At 35.9% G+C, this 16,247-nt stretch overlaps 3 protein-coding genes and 1 long non-coding RNA gene across 4 annotated transcripts; 3 read left to right on the forward strand and 1 right to left on the reverse strand.

The window, feature by feature from the left end:
- Window positions 1-3,592: 3,592 nt before the first annotated feature.
- On the forward strand, window positions 3,593-4,423 carry LOC141591294 (uncharacterized). The gene is made up of 2 exons (XR_012520794.1): window positions 3,593-3,908; window positions 4,012-4,423. It is a non-coding gene; the product is annotated as an uncharacterized LOC141591294 (long non-coding RNA).
- Window positions 4,424-8,195: 3,772 nt separating this feature from the next.
- LOC141590592 (putative nucleoredoxin 1) lies at window positions 8,196-9,989 on the reverse strand. The gene has a single exon (XM_074411167.1). It carries the CDS (start codon window positions 9,987-9,989, stop codon window positions 8,196-8,198), a length of 1,794 nt encoding a protein of 597 aa, XP_074267268.1.
- A 1,218-nt stretch (window positions 9,990-11,207) lies between these two features.
- Window positions 11,208-12,791, forward strand: LOC141591295 (BAG family molecular chaperone regulator 3-like). The gene is made up of 4 exons (XM_074411620.1): window positions 11,208-11,540; window positions 11,705-11,961; window positions 12,141-12,290; window positions 12,376-12,791. The coding sequence occupies exons 1-4, from the start codon at window positions 11,267-11,269 to the stop codon at window positions 12,529-12,531; spliced, it is 837 nt and encodes a 278-aa protein (XP_074267721.1). The 5' UTR covers window positions 11,208-11,266; the 3' UTR covers window positions 12,532-12,791.
- Window positions 12,792-13,068: 277 nt separating this feature from the next.
- LOC141591296 (pentatricopeptide repeat-containing protein At4g21065) lies at window positions 13,069-15,230 on the forward strand. The gene has a single exon (XM_074411622.1). The coding sequence runs from the start codon at window positions 13,205-13,207 to the stop codon at window positions 15,032-15,034; it is 1,830 nt and encodes a 609-aa protein (XP_074267723.1). The 5' UTR covers window positions 13,069-13,204; the 3' UTR covers window positions 15,035-15,230.
- Window positions 15,231-16,247: the final 1,017 nt, after the last annotated feature.

Consider the following 16,247-nt stretch of genomic DNA (forward strand, 5'->3'; position numbering starts at 1 on the left):
TTTCTATGTCAGTTTTTTTAATCCAAGTATCAAGTATAAGATGTAGAGTTGGATTTAACGTTGATTGCATGCAAGACGGAAATTAAACATCCATTTACCGAATTAGGTTTATGGTACATAACGTGATCCATTTGTCTCAATAAGGCATTTTGCAAATGTAAGGTAAAATGGGTAGATTCGTCATCTGATCCGTCATGTATTCGGGTTAACCGAAGTCGGGATCGTCCTGGACAAATGCTGGAAGGGAAACAGATCCTGCATCAGGCAGCCAGAAGAGGCGCGAGCCTGTTGGCGATGCAAAGGGGTCACCCCTAGTTTGAAAATAGAAAAGTAAGTGGCCTGTTTAGGCGCGGGTCAACAGACGATGAAAGACGTCTTCTGCCCATTAAAAAAGGTTTGTAAAATGCATTGAAAAATGGGTGTTTAAACCCGTCTCGATTTGAAAAGACCGTTTAGGCCGCTTTTGTGTTGATTTGACGAACGAAACTTGAATAATCGCCATTGTTTTGACAATATTCGATGTCGGGTTAGATTTTGCAAACTTGACATGAATAGTTTTGAAAATGATTATGAACTAATTGTTTTAAGTTCATTTGTTTGTAATTAGTCAACGTTCATCACCGTACTCGGGTTAAAATCCGACATGGTATGTAGAACCAAGGATGACTTTGTGTTGGTGACTAATACATTTGTTTTGGAAAAATGTAAAGAAATGAGAAAGGCTTTAAAATACCCTTCAAAATGTAAAGAAATGAAATAAAAGGTTTTAAAATACCTTTTTATAATGTAATTAACCAAATATTATCACCGGGACACGGATTAAACCGTCATGGTATTAGGAACCAAGGATGATTAATGTTTTATGGTTAAAAACTTGTCATGAGAAAAATGGTTTGAAAATACTTGAAATGGTAAAAACCGATTAAAAATATGAAATAAAAATGAAGGAGATGAAGAGACCAAACACGGTTTGGATTTAATGGTGAGGGGTGCTTTAGGCGCGAGCCTATGTGCTACTTAAGTTATGCATAATTTAGCATGTTATTGTCATGAAACAAATGAAAACATGATAGGAGAAGATTTTTACACCCTCATACTTACATGCTAGGCTTAAGACGAGAAACCGACGAAAGTGTATCAACTTGTTTGGCCGAAAAACTCGGTTTGAATACCGTTTTAGCAAAGTAAAAGAGTGTTTTTTTAAGTTTAGTGATGGTGTAGTGGTCGAGATGGTCGGTCAAGTGATTTAATGCACGATGACGGTACTAAAAAATGTGTAAGGCTTGTGTTTGCGATCGATAGGTCGTAAACACGTGTCGGTTGGTGACTTGAGAAGTCGAGTCTAGAATTTGAAGGGAGAAAAGAGGGGGCGGACACTCGCATAACTCTCAAATGGTGGAATTTGAGGGGTATTTATAGAGAAATGGGTGGTTGTGTGTGTTTTGAGCGACGTGGCCGCATGGGCGGCTCAAAGAGGCACGAGCCATCTCGCACGTCTTCGATTGTCTTGTCGCTATCACACAAGTACAATCATGATTTGTTCTATCCTAGGATTTGGAAGAACTTGGTTTGTACTTGACCATTTAGGATTCCGGGAAATCTTAACATGGAAGCATTTGAAAGGTTTGTTTTTTTGTGTTTGACTCGGTTTGACTCGTTGTTGGAGTCGGGATTTGAATTTTGAGTCGGTTTTTGGTCAGGTGTCGGTTTTGACTCTAATTAGTGTCATTGTGACCCCGTCGTCATGCATTAAACACTCCAGGTACTTTTGAAAAGTTTTGAAATGTTTTATTTTCGAAATCGTTTTAAGTTTTCCGACGTATAGTTGTACACAAACTGTCGATCAAACGCTTCGATTCCTAAGGATGTTGTAGTCCGATAATCATCGGGTGTTTGTTGGAGTCTCAACAGATACTGGATATCTACATAAATGAGTAAAATTCATATGTGAAAGAGCAATACCGTAAGAAAATTGTCTCACAATAAATTGTTTTGAAACCTTCTGCCTTTGTGAATTTGTGTAAATGCAATAAAAATTGGAAGAGTAGTAAGCTGGCCCATAAGTATGAAGGCAATACTCTCAATTGGTATTCGGGCTTCAATGAGTGTAGTTTTAATGGCCCACGTAGAAAACTGTCCAAGTTCATTTTTACAAAAATAAAAACTACTCCCTTCATTCTAGTCATTCGTAATATATTCGTTTTGGCACAAATACAAAAAAAATAACAAAAAAGAAATAAATGATAAACCAAAGAGCTTTTTCATCATATGCCACTTCCCTAATGCACTTGTCCACCCACTTTTACAAAACTTACGAAGCGAACATATAACAAATGAGTGATACGCCCAAAACAGTAAAAGATAACAATTAATCGGAGAGGGAAGTACTCACTAGCCTTTTTCATGCAAAACAATGGAAAACGATAGGGCACTCGGTCAAGTGAAGCTCTTCTCGACCAAGTGACCCTGTTTCAGAAACTTTCCAGATATCAGTCGTGTCCTGTTCTTTTTTACTGAAACTGATCTGAACTGAATTGAACTTATAGGATCTGAACTGAAGTAAACTGAACTTATAGGATCTGAACTGGACTTAAATTAAGTGATGTATATGATCTGAACTGAACTTATAAGATCTAAACTAAACTGAACTTATAAGATCTGAACTGAACTAAAATGATAGGATCTGAACTGAACTTGTAGGATCTGAACTGAACTGAACCTATAGAATCTAAATCGAACTGAAATTATAAGATTTGAACTGAACTGAACTTATAGGATCTGAACTGAACCTAACTAAACTTATAAAATATAAAGTAAACTTAAATTATGTGACTTTAAGTCTAAAAAAACCAGGACTTTGATCCCTCATTCGATCGAGTGAGCTACACTCGGTCGAATACGGTCTTAAAAACTACGAGGTATTACAGAATCATAACCTCATCAACAATCAGTTGATGGACTCAATGATCTAGCTAGTCAAGCCAAAAAAAAAAAAAATACCAACCAATTATCCAAAACAACTAAGATGAGCTAGTAAATCCAAAACGTTATTGTGATGATTATAAGACACAAGTACTGGATCACACACGTGACACAGTTTTTATTTAAAATAATCTCAAATAATGTACTGTAAATTGGTTTCCATCTAAATGTATTACTAAATTATTCAATTTTTTAAAAAAATTACAAAGAAATCATATAACGCAACATTAAATTGATTATGTTTATTTATTGTATAAGAAATCATATAACGCACCATTAAATTAATTGGCATCTGCATACAGGGATAGAAATTTGTTACTTGGCTATGAAATTCAGTGTATATATACATCCAATCTTTTTACCCGCATTTAGAAACCATTTAAAATATTGAGACATTTACAAAACTACATTACTAAGTAGTGGAAGTACTACGTACATCTTTTATAGCTCTTGTAAATAGTAGTAGATTTTCTTTGGACTCTTTGTAGTCTCAATTCTCAAACAACCTAGCTTTCCTCATTTGACTAATTAAAACACAAAGAATATGTCGATATTTTCTCCTTATTATTAGTATCCTATAATCACCAACTATATATTACTCCTAACCACCTTAATTAATAAATAAATAAGTAAAATGGAGAATGAAAGGGTGAATTCAAGAGGTAATTCTTGGATAATAAGTACGTTCATTACGTTTATCGATGTTGGGGAGGTCATTGTTTTGTGGACATTCCTGTTTGGAATTGCTCGAATAGAAACAAGGCATACTACTGATATTATTACTAGAGGTTTTCTGTTTACGATGTCTCATAATTTCTTAGGTTTATTCTATATCTCAATTGGGGAATTCATAATAGTAGAGCACTACCTGGCTGTGGCTTGGTTTCAACAACATGACGTCAAAACTTCTACAACTGATGATCAAGGTATAATAAAAACCGATAATACTCATATTCTCTCTGTCTTAGTCAATTGTTTACGTTTACTTTATATGTAATTATATATATATACATACGTAAATGTGAACAGGAAAGGATGATACAACCAAGAGTCATGGTCGTCCGATTATAGTACGCATTATACTCGTTGTTGTACGCATTCTAGTCACGACGGTGTCAATGTTGATAAGTGGATGGTCAGTATACTATGGATACAAGGTAGCAGCCGAAGCTTATGTGGATGCAATGTATGATGGTTTGGCTTCTTCAATAGGAATCCTTAGTTTAGCATTTGGCTTTATATATCTTATTATTTGTATGGGTGGTCTTGTTGAGCATGTTTTAGATCAAATGGATACAAAAACTCATCAAGTAAAACCAATCACTGTTTTATGCGAACCATAACAATCTACTTCTACAAATAGGCAACATGTTAATTTAAGTTCGTACAAATTTGTGTTAACTGCATTATCCGTCTTAAACTTAAAATTTATCGGTGTTTTACTTTTGTTATTAAGTAAGTTGGTCAATGTAATGGACTTCTATGTTTAGTTTAAGGAATATTTGCTTTATTTTGTCAGGGTACCTTAAGATGCATACTTTACATTTTCTTTGTTTGACGCGAGTAAGCAGAAGCATTATCATGTATTTCACGTGTCTATATGAGAATATCTCATAACCAAGTAACACTACAATTAAGGGAAGAATTATTCTATAATTCTATCCCATATATCTCTCCTAAAATCAAGCAATTATTATTGTATTTTAGGTAAATTGTTTTTAGGTTGTTATTATGTGAATGTTCACGTATACTTCGCTATATATTGTACCATTCTCAGTTTAACTATTATCAATCATCAATTATACAGTTATACTAATTCTTTACAATTTCCACATACGTGCAATTTATTTTGCCTTTTGAGATGATTTAGAGGAGGAATAATTATCGGAAAATATGATGATATTACATGTACTATCTTCCTCCGTGATAGTCAATAATTTACACTTATTTTATTTTTCTCACAAAATAAAGCAAATGTAAATTATTCACTGGAGATAGAGGGAGTACTAATTTAGAGGCCAATTTTACTATTGTAGTTATTGATTGATGAGAACTTGGTAACCGATGTAGATTAAAGCCATGTTCTTTCTGGCTTAGTTTCAACTCGTTTCATTTCTACTCAACGCTATTCAGTGCAGTTTCATTTAGTTCAATTCAACTAATCTCTTCACAAATTAAAGCCCTGTTTGGTAATCAGTAGATTGATATTAGCAGAAGTAGATTGGTCAAGCAGATTATAAATGACAGATTGGATTAACAGATTTGACTAGTATATTTCAATTAGCAGATTTAGTAAAAGTGTTTGGTAATTAGCAAATTTTGATTAATAGATTGTTGTATCTATGTGTAGATTGTTGACGGATTAATATTTCACAATCTAGTAATGTAAATATGCTGGGTAGAGCAGCATATTGGAAAACAGTAGATTGAGCTTCACTCTACTCTTTCAATATGTCATTTACCAAACACTTAAAATAGTAGATTGGTGAGTCAAACATGATGCTGAAAATTTTCCAATCCGCCGTTTACCAAACACCCCCTAACTCTTACTTCAATTTAGCTAAGTTCCATTCAATTAAGTTCACTTCAACTCAGCTCCAATAAGTCAATTCAGCTCCTTTCAGTCGAAAAGAACATGGCCTTACACCCACAATGTCTAATGTAGATAGGCTTGATTACTTTTAAGTCTTAATTGTTACTCCCTTCATCTTAGTAAATAGTTTACATTTACTTTATTTTATAAGGGACATATAAATTCAAAATCAGACATCTAATAAAACGATCTCACAATAAATTATTGAGATTAAATAAAAGTGTACTAAAAGCCTATGAATAGTTAAGATGTAAACACAATTCTTCTATAAATCCGATGTACACAAACTTGAAACGTTATTGTAAAACCAAGTGTTAATTTACCTATATCTCATTGATATAACTTTCACTAACCACCATTTTTTCATGATAAGGACATCAATATCTTTTTCATATGGTTTTATAATATTTGATCGTAAAACCGCATTAAAAATTTACAGGAGATTTACTCAACACTTACTATATATTTAAAATGATCATGAACAACATATAAACCATGACGATAAATTGTTTTGAAACCATCTGGCTTTGTGAATTTGGGTAAATGCAGTAAAATTGGAAGAGTGGTAAGCTGGCCCATAAGTATGAAGGCAATACTCTCAAAAGGTATTCGGGCTTCAATCAGTGTAGTTTAACTGGCCCGCGTAGAAAATTGTACATGTTCATTTTTACAAAAATAAAAACTACTCCTTTTATTTCGGTCATTTGTAATTTATTTATTTTTGCACAAAGAACAAAAAAATGACAAAAAAGAAAGAAAAATAATGATAAACCAAAGAGCTTTTTCATCCTATGCCACTTGCCTAATATTGTCCACCCACTTTTATAAAACTTACCGAGTAAATAGATAACAAATGAGTGATACACCTAAAATAGCAATAAATAACAATTGACTGGTGGGAAGTACTCAATAGCTTTTTTCATGTAAAACAATGGAAAACGACAAAGCACTCGATCGAGTGTTCGGTCTACTCGGTCGAGGTGAAGCTCCACTCGGTCGGTTGAACCGTCATTCGAACGAGTGACCCTGTTTCAGAAACTTCCCAGATATCACTCGGTCCCTCATTCGATCAAGTAAGCTATACTCAATCGAGTACAGCCTTAAAAACTACGACGTATTACACAATCATAACCTCATCAACAATCAGTTGATTGACTCAATGATCTAGTCATCTAGATAGTCAAGCCAAAAAAAATAATACCAACCAATTATCCAAAACAACTAAGATGAGCTAGTAAATCCAAAACATTATTGTGATGATTATTAGACATAATTGATCAAGGACTGGATCACACACGTGACACAGTTTTTACTTAAAATAATCTCAAATAATGTATGGTAAATTTATTGGTTTTCAACTAAATGTAGTACTAAATTTTTTTTTTTTTTTAAATTACGAAGAAATCATATAACGCAACATTAAATTGATTATGTTTATTTATTGTATAAGAAATCATATAATGCGCCATTAAATTAATTGACATCTGCAATGTATACATGGATAGAAATTCGTTACTTGGCTATGAAATTCGGTTTATATATACATCCGACTCTTTTTACCTTGCATTTAGGAACTTTTTAAAATATTGAGACATTCACAAACCTACATTACTAAGTACTACGTATGTCTTATATCTTTTCCTTTAATGGTGTATTTGGATTAAAAGATTTGGAGAAAAAAGTAAGGGAGGAAGAGTAGGAGATTTAAAATCCCTTGTTTGGATAGCAAATGAGGGTTAAAGAAAATAAAGGGCCGGAAATTTGGAGGGATTCATTTTCCCTCCTCCAAGACAAATTAAAATCTCTACAGAATAAGCAAGATTTGGAGGAAATTGTATATTTTTATCCAAACACCCACAATGCCACACCCCATTTCCCCTTCCCTTCCCTTCCCTTAGAAGCGAAGTCCAAAAGTAAAGCGGACCCAACCCAGTTGTGGTTTTGGAACCACGCGTAAATATGTCTAATATACCAGCAGCATCTTAAGCCCAAATCCACAGCAGTCCACCAACCCTATAATGGTCAGCCCAACCAGGTAGTTCACATCCTGGTCGGCAACACGACGACAACAGTTAAAGGGTGTGTTTGGATAGCAAAAGTGAAGGAAAATGGAGGGGATGGGAAAGGAGAGAAGGGAAAGGGAGAGAAGGGAAGGGGAGGGACTAGCCGACTACAACAATAGCCGTCTAGCCAAGTCAGGTCAGACCAAGACACTTAAATCTTACCTATTGCGGAGAAATTTTGAATTTTAAATCCAAACATACTCTTAGGGTCTGCGACAACATAAACAAAATGTCGCAAGCTCAAGTCCACAACAACAATAGCCAACATGCTACAATCATGACAACTTCAACAAGCAGCCCAAAGCCACCATAACAACTGTAGACAACCACGACGGCACGACCCGTACCCATACTCATTGGGTTCTGGCCTTCGGTTGTGTCAGCGGGTCTGCAACACTTAAAACAAGTTTCAACAGAGAAAAGAAAAAGAAAAGAAAAGAAGGACGTGAAAACTAGGGTAGTAGAAATGTAGAATTATACATAGATAAACTTACCTGATGTAGCACAGATTTGCGTTCATATAATTATATAGCAGCATACTACATTGAAGTATCGAACTACATATAACCAAATTCTAACCGAGGATATCTAAGTTCGAATTCACGCATCACCTCTATCCTTAATTGACTACCGTTGAATGGGAAAGCCTGGCTGCCGTGTGAAGATAGATGCTTGTGAGCTTGTATGGAACCGACCATCCCATCTTTCTTAATTGCAACAAGGGTGCTAACCCTTATACCCTCGACAAATATTTTCTTGGCGAAAATACCAAAGTGATTACTGTCGTAAGGGCATACCAACCATGGTATTTCAGAACTAGTACAAACCAATGTTGCATAAGAGCCAACATAAATAACTTCTAACTCGGGATCTCTTGCCTTCATTTCCGGATAATAACTCAAAAGCGTTCCCTTGATATCCGAATAATAACAGAAAAATGGACTGCCCACGTTTTTATCAATATGCCCTGAATCAAAGTCGACAAAAATGAAAATATTCTTGCCTACAAGCGAGGCCACAGGTACCTTGGAATTATCCTTCCGGAGAACATAGTCAATATCCTCGTAAACCAACAAAGAAGCTAAACCGACTTTGCTTATCCTTTCTATCTCCTTCTTGAACATGAGCTTCCTCGAGAAGGGATACGCAGGCATTCCAAATTTTTGTACAACATATGCACAATAGGGATCTACAAATCCTTTTCCAACAATGATCAACTCATCTTCAAGGATCGGTATGAGTCGTGAGAGTCTCCGACTTACCCAGCTTTCAAAGGGCAAGACCCACCATGATATCTTCCGTGTTTCAAGAGCGTGATTAATGAACGCCTGGAACAGCTGCGGATTACAGGTTTTTTTCATGAAAGGCATATACACTACCACAATCTCAAATACCTTGTTAGCGGCTTTACAACACTCATATATCTCATGAAGCTCAGGTATGAAATCCCCATTCATGCATAAGTACACTCCAACGAGCTTCTCTTTAAGTAGGTCAATAGTCGTAACCTCAATTATCCCACCAGAACTCCGCGGATTCTTATAAAGAAAGGATGGGTGACATAATAGGTTCTCAAGGGATACATCGTTCCAGGATATTTTTCTTTCTTTTTCAAAAACTATTCGGTTAGCTTCATCAGTAAAGGGAAAGGCATCGACTCCATATGTGTTAAAATAACCTAAATCTTTATGCCAGATAACCTTCCTTTCATCCACACAACAAAAGATGCCTTTCCCTGTACCAGAAAATCCGAGGGAACGACATATACAGTCTGAAGACACTGAGTCAAAAAAGGGAACTGCAAGACAGGACGAATGAAAACCCGACAATTGGTGCCTGAAAGCTGACTCGTCATATAAAAAACCCTCAGTCATCTTGAAAACTAATACCATCTCGAAAGAATCACCATAGCATTCATACAGTTCAGAACAGACACTTGAAACAGCTCGCAACTCCAATGAATAAGAGCTAATAGAGAAAAGAGGGCAGGCAAAACAACAAACCATAATCCATTTCTTATCACTAAGGCTCGCAACTTTAACTTGATTGTAATTACCATTACCATTATAATCCTTGTCATTACGAATCAGGTAATCCCTTTTATCAGTTGACAGAAAGGAAACCACATCAAAATTACTATAATCGAAATTGGTAACATTGTTGTGGATTACATCAGGATACTGTACTACAATTCGGTATCTTGAGATGCCATTTAATTTTGATGGAAAATATTCTTCCCGCTCAGCATCATTGTCTTCGTCTGGTAGGAGGAGTGGGATATTGGGAAAGAAGTAGTCTTTCCCCATCATAGTAAGAAAGTCGTTAAATTCCTCTGGTTCAACGAATATCATCTTTCTCCCTAAAACAATTATAAATCTAAATCAACAAATAAACAATTCAAAGTTTTAATTTTAATTTTTTTGGTGTATTTGAAGAAAACCCCAAAATATTTCAAAGGAAAATTAATGACCTTTTGGTTAGGTAAAAAAACTGAATCTCCAAAACCCCCCAAAGTTAAAACAAATAAGCTCCCACAAATAGCGAGGTGAGGGGGATCGGAGGTAACACAAAAAATGAAGCTGTTTCCGGATGACTCAACAGGAAAACAAACTAAATAAATATCACAACCTTTAAAAAAATTCATTGATGGTTTTAAAGAGAGGGAGAGAAGTATTTATAATCCCAAAACTAATGGATTTCAATATTGGTTTTTATTGGGCATAGGATAAGAAGCTAAAATAGGAAAGTATTAAATGTATTTTTTGTGAAGAAAACTAAAAGTGATGAGATATTACAATTTCCCATGAAAATATCATTTAATACTTTCTTTTTTTTGGTTTATTATCCTATGCCTAGTGGGCATAGGATAGAAAAACCCTTTCAATATTAAGTTACCTAAAGTTATAAAAATTCACATACTCCTATCCTACTGTATAGTTTAACCTGGGTAGGATATCCGGATCTGGTCGGACTACCTTTATTCATCTTTAAATTTTAATTTTTTTAATAAAACTACCTTAAACTTTAACTTAAGTTTACCACTTATACTAAAATGTTAAAATTTATCAACAAATTATGAGACACTTTTACTAGTACCGCGGTTAATATTATTATTTTCACAATATTTCATGTTAATATTATTACATTCACTATTTCTCTGACTACCCGCGCTATTTTTACAGTTATATCCATTTCCGTTAATTTATTAAACTCATATATAAATAAATAAAAGGGTTATTTCAATGAGAATAATTCATCTTCGCAGTACATATTTTACTCATTACAGTACTTTTTGCACCAAACTTTCCATTTCTTTACCCTTAACCAAAAAAACATCAAACCTAATTTTCTCTCCTTTCCCTCTGTTGTTAAATCCGTAACTTACTTCAACCCCCTTAAAATTCTTCAATTATGAAGGATTATTCGAGTATAGATCAAATATTTAATTCAGAAATCCATTATTAATAATTTTTGTGTGTCATATGTGTGCTCTTTTTCCCTTGACCAAAAAACAAAGACCAAGTCTAACTATATATTCTTGTGTGTCGGTAGAAGAAGCTCAATAATTTTCCCTTTGTAAAAATTTCACACTATTTAAAAAACATAATAAAAACATAATTAAGAGAAAATGGTTAGGAATGTGGTGAAGAATATGAGTGTTGTTGGAGTAGCCATGCTTAGTACATCAACTAATAGCAACTCCAAAACGACGTTGAAATTGTCGTCTATGGAGAAGGAGAAGGAGAAGGAGAAGGAGGGTGAATGGGAGAAAAGACCGGGTGGTATGTTAGTCCAGAAAAGGACTGACGATGTGGCTGTCGTCTCGGTCAAATGTATTCGGGTTCGGGTTGCTTACGGTTCGGCTCGGTATGAGATCTCTATTAGCTCTCAGGCAACTTTTGGTATGTATGCTCTTAAAGTCTTATTCCTAGACATAGATTTTTGTGTTTGTACGGAGTACTCCTTATGAGTTAATTATTGTTCGATTACAATTTGTTTTTAGATGGTTTTAATGTTTTATGATACGAGTATGCTGTTATGAAAATTAGAGTTTGGTGAATCACAGGGGAGCTTAAGAAGCTGTTAACAGTACAAAGTGGATTGCATTACTGGGAGCAGAGAATAACATACAAAGGAAAAGAGAAAGAAGATAAACAATTCTTGGACATTTGTGGTGTAAAAGATAGATCAAAACTTATCCTTACGGAAGATCCTTGCAGTAGAGAGAAGAGATTGTTAGAGATGCATAAGAACGATAAACTTCAACGCGCTCAACGTGCCATTGCTGAAGTTGCCTCTGAAGTCGATTCCTTGGCTGATCTGGTAAACCTTTGTCTACGGCAGTTCCAATGCTAGAAGGTTTCGAACACTGGTAAATGGTTATTACCGCTCATTGATTATACCAGCTGAACTAGTTTTGATAGTAGGAAATCTTACTTCAGCCTTATGTAAGACTGAAAAAGACTAGACACGAACCTGTTATAATGTACTTGTGTGTTCAGGTTTCTGGCATCGAGAAATCAGTAGGGAACGGAGTTAAGGTGGCAGAGGTTCGGATATCAACATTGATTGAACTGCTGATGAGACAAGCAGTTAAACTAGATAGCATTATTTCTGCAGGAATTGAGGTTTCAGCTCTAAACAATTTGCAGGTAACTTCACTCCCCGTCTCCCTATCTCTTTTCTTTCTTTTACGACACACCAAAACTTAATCGGCTTTATCTACTTAAATTTCAGGGTAAAAGAGTGCAGAAATGTGTGGAAACACTTGACATGCTGAAAATATCGAATGCTAGTCTGAAGCCTGTGGTAGTTACTGCAAAATGGGAGACTTTTGATCCTTCTCCCACCACCACCACCACCACAAGTCACTATTGGAACCTCTTGGATTAACCATTATTTTTCCGAGTTCATTCGCTCCCTCGGCCAAGATTAGCTATATCTGTATTTTATTGTGTTTGATTTGATGGTGAAGAAAGAGTGAAGACTGAAACCCATGAACAGGGTTTTTGCTCTTTTTCTTTTGTGCAACACTACTGAATTTGTATCATCCTGCAACCACTATGATTTGGTAGAAAAGATCAATAAAATTAAAAAAAATTGATTTATGTATATACAAATTGAATTCATAATGCAACTACTTTGATGTTCTACTTAAATGAGTTCATTCTCTATATAATGGCACTCGTCTTACCTGAGATGATTTCTAACTAGTTCCTCCATCCCGATTAATTGTTTACCGTTTATAACTTTATATGCTTTACGAGGAGTACTTTGACTAGGGGTAGAAAAATACTTGAGACCAAAAGAGTATAATTTTGTATTTTTATTCAACTATAGAACTACGGGTAATCTGCTGTCTTCACATGTAAAACCGTCTCATATAAGTTTTTTTTTTTACATTATGTAAACATAAAACGATAATGAAACTCTAACCCGATTCTCCCCCGTCTCAACTCGGACTCGTATAAATTGTTTGATCTTCAAATCCAAACCCCAAAACAACATCAAACTCCATATATTAGTATTATTATGCTTATGCACATCATTCCAACATGACAAAGTAATGCTTATGCTTAAGCAATTCAAACCAAAATTTCTTAAACCCTTTTCCCCCTCATTTTTCTGCACTAAAACCCTAACAGAAAACACACAAAAACCCTTGATTCTTAAACAATGCATTGCACTTTTACAATCATCTGCATCTTCAACCTACAAACTCAAACAAATCCATGCTTTTTCCATCAAACATGGTGTACCATTAAACCACCCACATTTCACCAAACACCTTATATTTTTCGCGGTTTCGCTGTCGAAAACTATGCTCTATGCCCAGAAGGTATTTGATCAAGTCCACGCCCCCAACATTTTTGCATGGAATACTATGATTAAAGGGTATGCATCAAGTGAAAACCCTAGACCAGCTATTAGTTTATATAGTGAAATGAAGGTAAAAAATATTGAGGTTGATACACATACTTACCCTTTTCTTTTGAAGGGAATTTCTAAGTTATTGGATGTTGTATTGGGTGAAATGGTGCATTGTGATGTTGTGAAAAATGGGTATGATTCATTAGTGTTTGTGCAAAATGGGTTGGTTCATTTTTACGCAGTTTGCGCGAAACCTGAGAGTGCACATAAGGTGTTTGAGGAAATGCGTGTGAGAAATCTCGTGACTTGGAACTCTGTGATTAATGGGTTTGCTCTTAATGGGAGATTTGATGATGTTCTCAGGTTTTATAGGGATATGGGTGATGAGGGTGTGAAGCCTGATGGTTTTACGATTGTGACGTTGTTGTGTGCTTGTGCTGAGCTTGGGGCGTTGGCGTTAGGTAGTAGGGTACATGATTATATGTTTAAGGTTGGTTTGACGGAGAATTTGCATGCGATGAATGCGTTATTAGATTTTTACGCGAAATGTGGGAGGGTTAGAGATGCGGAGAGGATTTTTGATGGTATGAGGGAGAGAAGTGTGGTGTCGTGGAATTCTTTGGTTGTTGGGTTGGCTGTAAATGGGCGCGGAAATGAAGCGCTTGAGGTTTTTAAGAAGATGGAGAAGGAAGGATTCATGCCAACTGAGATTACCTTAGTCGGGGTCTTGTATGCTTGTAGTCATTGTGGGATGGTCGATGAGGGATTCGATTATTTCAATGAGATGACGGAGAGATATGGAATTGTGCCTAAGATTGAGCACTATGGTTGTATGGTAGATTTGCTATGCAGAGCGGGGAAGGTAAGGCAAGCATATGAATTCATTCAAAATATGTCGTTGAAGCCGAATGCTATTATATGGAGGACGTTATTGGGTGCATGCGCAATACACGGGGATTTAGCTCTGGCCGAAGTTTCAAGGGATAAACTGTTGGAATTAGATCCTAAGCATAGTGGAGATTATGTGCTCCTTTCAAATCTTTATGCATCTGAGAATCGATGGAAAGATGTTCACCAATTGAGGGCTACTATGGTGAAGGACGGTGTTAAAAAGCCACCGGGATTTAGCCAAGTTGAGCTTAGAAATCGTGTACACGAGTTTGTAATGGGAGATCGATCACATCCACAAGACAAAGAAATCTATGAAATGCTAAGTGAAATCACAAAGTTGCTGAGATTAGAAGGCTATGTGCCTCACACGAAAAATGTGCTTGCTGACATACAAGAGGAAGAGAAGGAGACCGCTTTGAGTTATCACAGCGAGAAAATTGCTATCGCTTTTATGCTCATCAATACATTGCCAAGAACCCCAATTACAGTTATAAAGAACTTGAGAGTTTGCCCTGATTGCCATGTCGCGATAAAACTAATATCCAAGATTTTTGATCGTGAGATAGTAGTCAGGGATCGTAGTCGTTTTCATCATTTTAAAGACGGTTCTTGCTCTTGTAAAGATTACTGGTAAATGTTAATGAAATTACAGATATTTGAAGAGTTGAAGGCCAAGATTTCAATCACTTTGTTTTGTGAAAGCCACGCCCAGCAAGCTCGCGGAGTCACAGGGTTCTTATTGCATTGAACTACTTGCAGTCACTTAGTTGGAACAAATCAAATTTTTGATGATGTGAATACTTGTTCATTTTTTGTTTTTGAAATTAGCATACAAGAGACATTTCTCATTAATTGACAATCAACAAAACAGCAGGGAAAGCTTGGCCCAGGGTATCACTAACCGCCCCATAACGTCTACTTATCACCCAAGGTTGCGACAATGCAGCTTTATGGACCCAGGATCTAGTTTAACTTCTACAAGGAATGTGCAAATCGATGAAGAGTTTAGCAATGCTTAAGTGCTCACATTTTTTTGACCATAATAGAGTACAAATGTCACCATTCCATTGTCAAATGGTACTATTCGACCGCCCTCAGTTTGTGACAGATAATGCATGTATTCAATGAGAATTTAGGAGGGAGTAAAAGAGCATGTCAAATGCTAAAGGAGGTGACTGTGACTCTTGTAAAACCTGACCAAACTTTGGGGTGTACTTGGGGCCTACATTTAGCCCATTTATACAAATTAGAGTCTTTAGACGTGGCAATTGGGTTAGTTAGGTCGGGCTTGAGTTAGGTAAAATTGTATCAGGTTTTGGTCATATCAGGTAGCATACCCTTTCTAGTCAAGTCAGGTTAGGTCATTAACAGGCCGTGTCATTTCAGGTCAATTAATGTGCCGGGTCAAGTCTTGTCATTATCAAGTCTTGCTAATTTATCACGTTACTTACCAATAAATTAAGTCTTTGTTAATAAATTGATTTAGTTACTTTGTTATTAACTCAGCTTTATCAAGAATAACCTAACTCGCTTCCATTTAGATCATACTTTATAATAGTCAGATCATCAATTTATCGAGTCAATATTGCGCCGAGTCGAGTTTGGGATCGAGTCAGTAGTCGTCGAGTTAGGTCGGCTTTGGGTTCTGCCGAGTCAATTTTGCCAGTTCTAGTCCCGACTCCCGAGCTTTAGGTTGTAGAAGTAGAATTTTTCGGATCTAGTAAGTGGGGGAAAATTGAAAACCCGGGAATGAGTTAGACTGGATCAGGCCAAGTTAGCGGGCTTGCGGAATTGGATCATCCTCTCATCCCTATGGGCTATTATGGCCAACCCCTTTGGATTTTGAC

Source organism: Silene latifolia, chromosome 7 (assembly GCF_048544455.1).
Source record: "Silene latifolia isolate original U9 population chromosome 7, ASM4854445v1, whole genome shotgun sequence".
In the NCBI taxonomy this organism is placed as follows: domain Eukaryota; kingdom Viridiplantae; phylum Streptophyta; class Magnoliopsida; order Caryophyllales; family Caryophyllaceae; genus Silene; species Silene latifolia.

Coding starts and splice junctions, on each gene's coding strand:
- LOC141591295 (XM_074411620.1), top strand. CDS start 11,267: ATGGTTAGGAATGTGGTGAAGAATATGAGTGTTGTTGGAGTAGCCATG. Junction 11,541..11,704: donor TAGCTCTCAGGCAACTTTTG/GTATGTATGCTC, acceptor GGTGAATCACAG/GGGAGCTTAAGAAGCTGTTA. Junction 11,962..12,140: donor TCGATTCCTTGGCTGATCTG/GTAAACCTTTGT, acceptor TTGTGTGTTCAG/GTTTCTGGCATCGAGAAATC.
- LOC141590592 (XM_074411167.1), bottom strand. CDS start 9,989: ATGATATTCGTTGAACCAGAGGAATTTAACGACTTTCTTACTATGATG.
- LOC141591296 (XM_074411622.1), top strand. CDS start 13,205: ATGCTTATGCTTAAGCAATTCAAACCAAAATTTCTTAAACCCTTTTCC.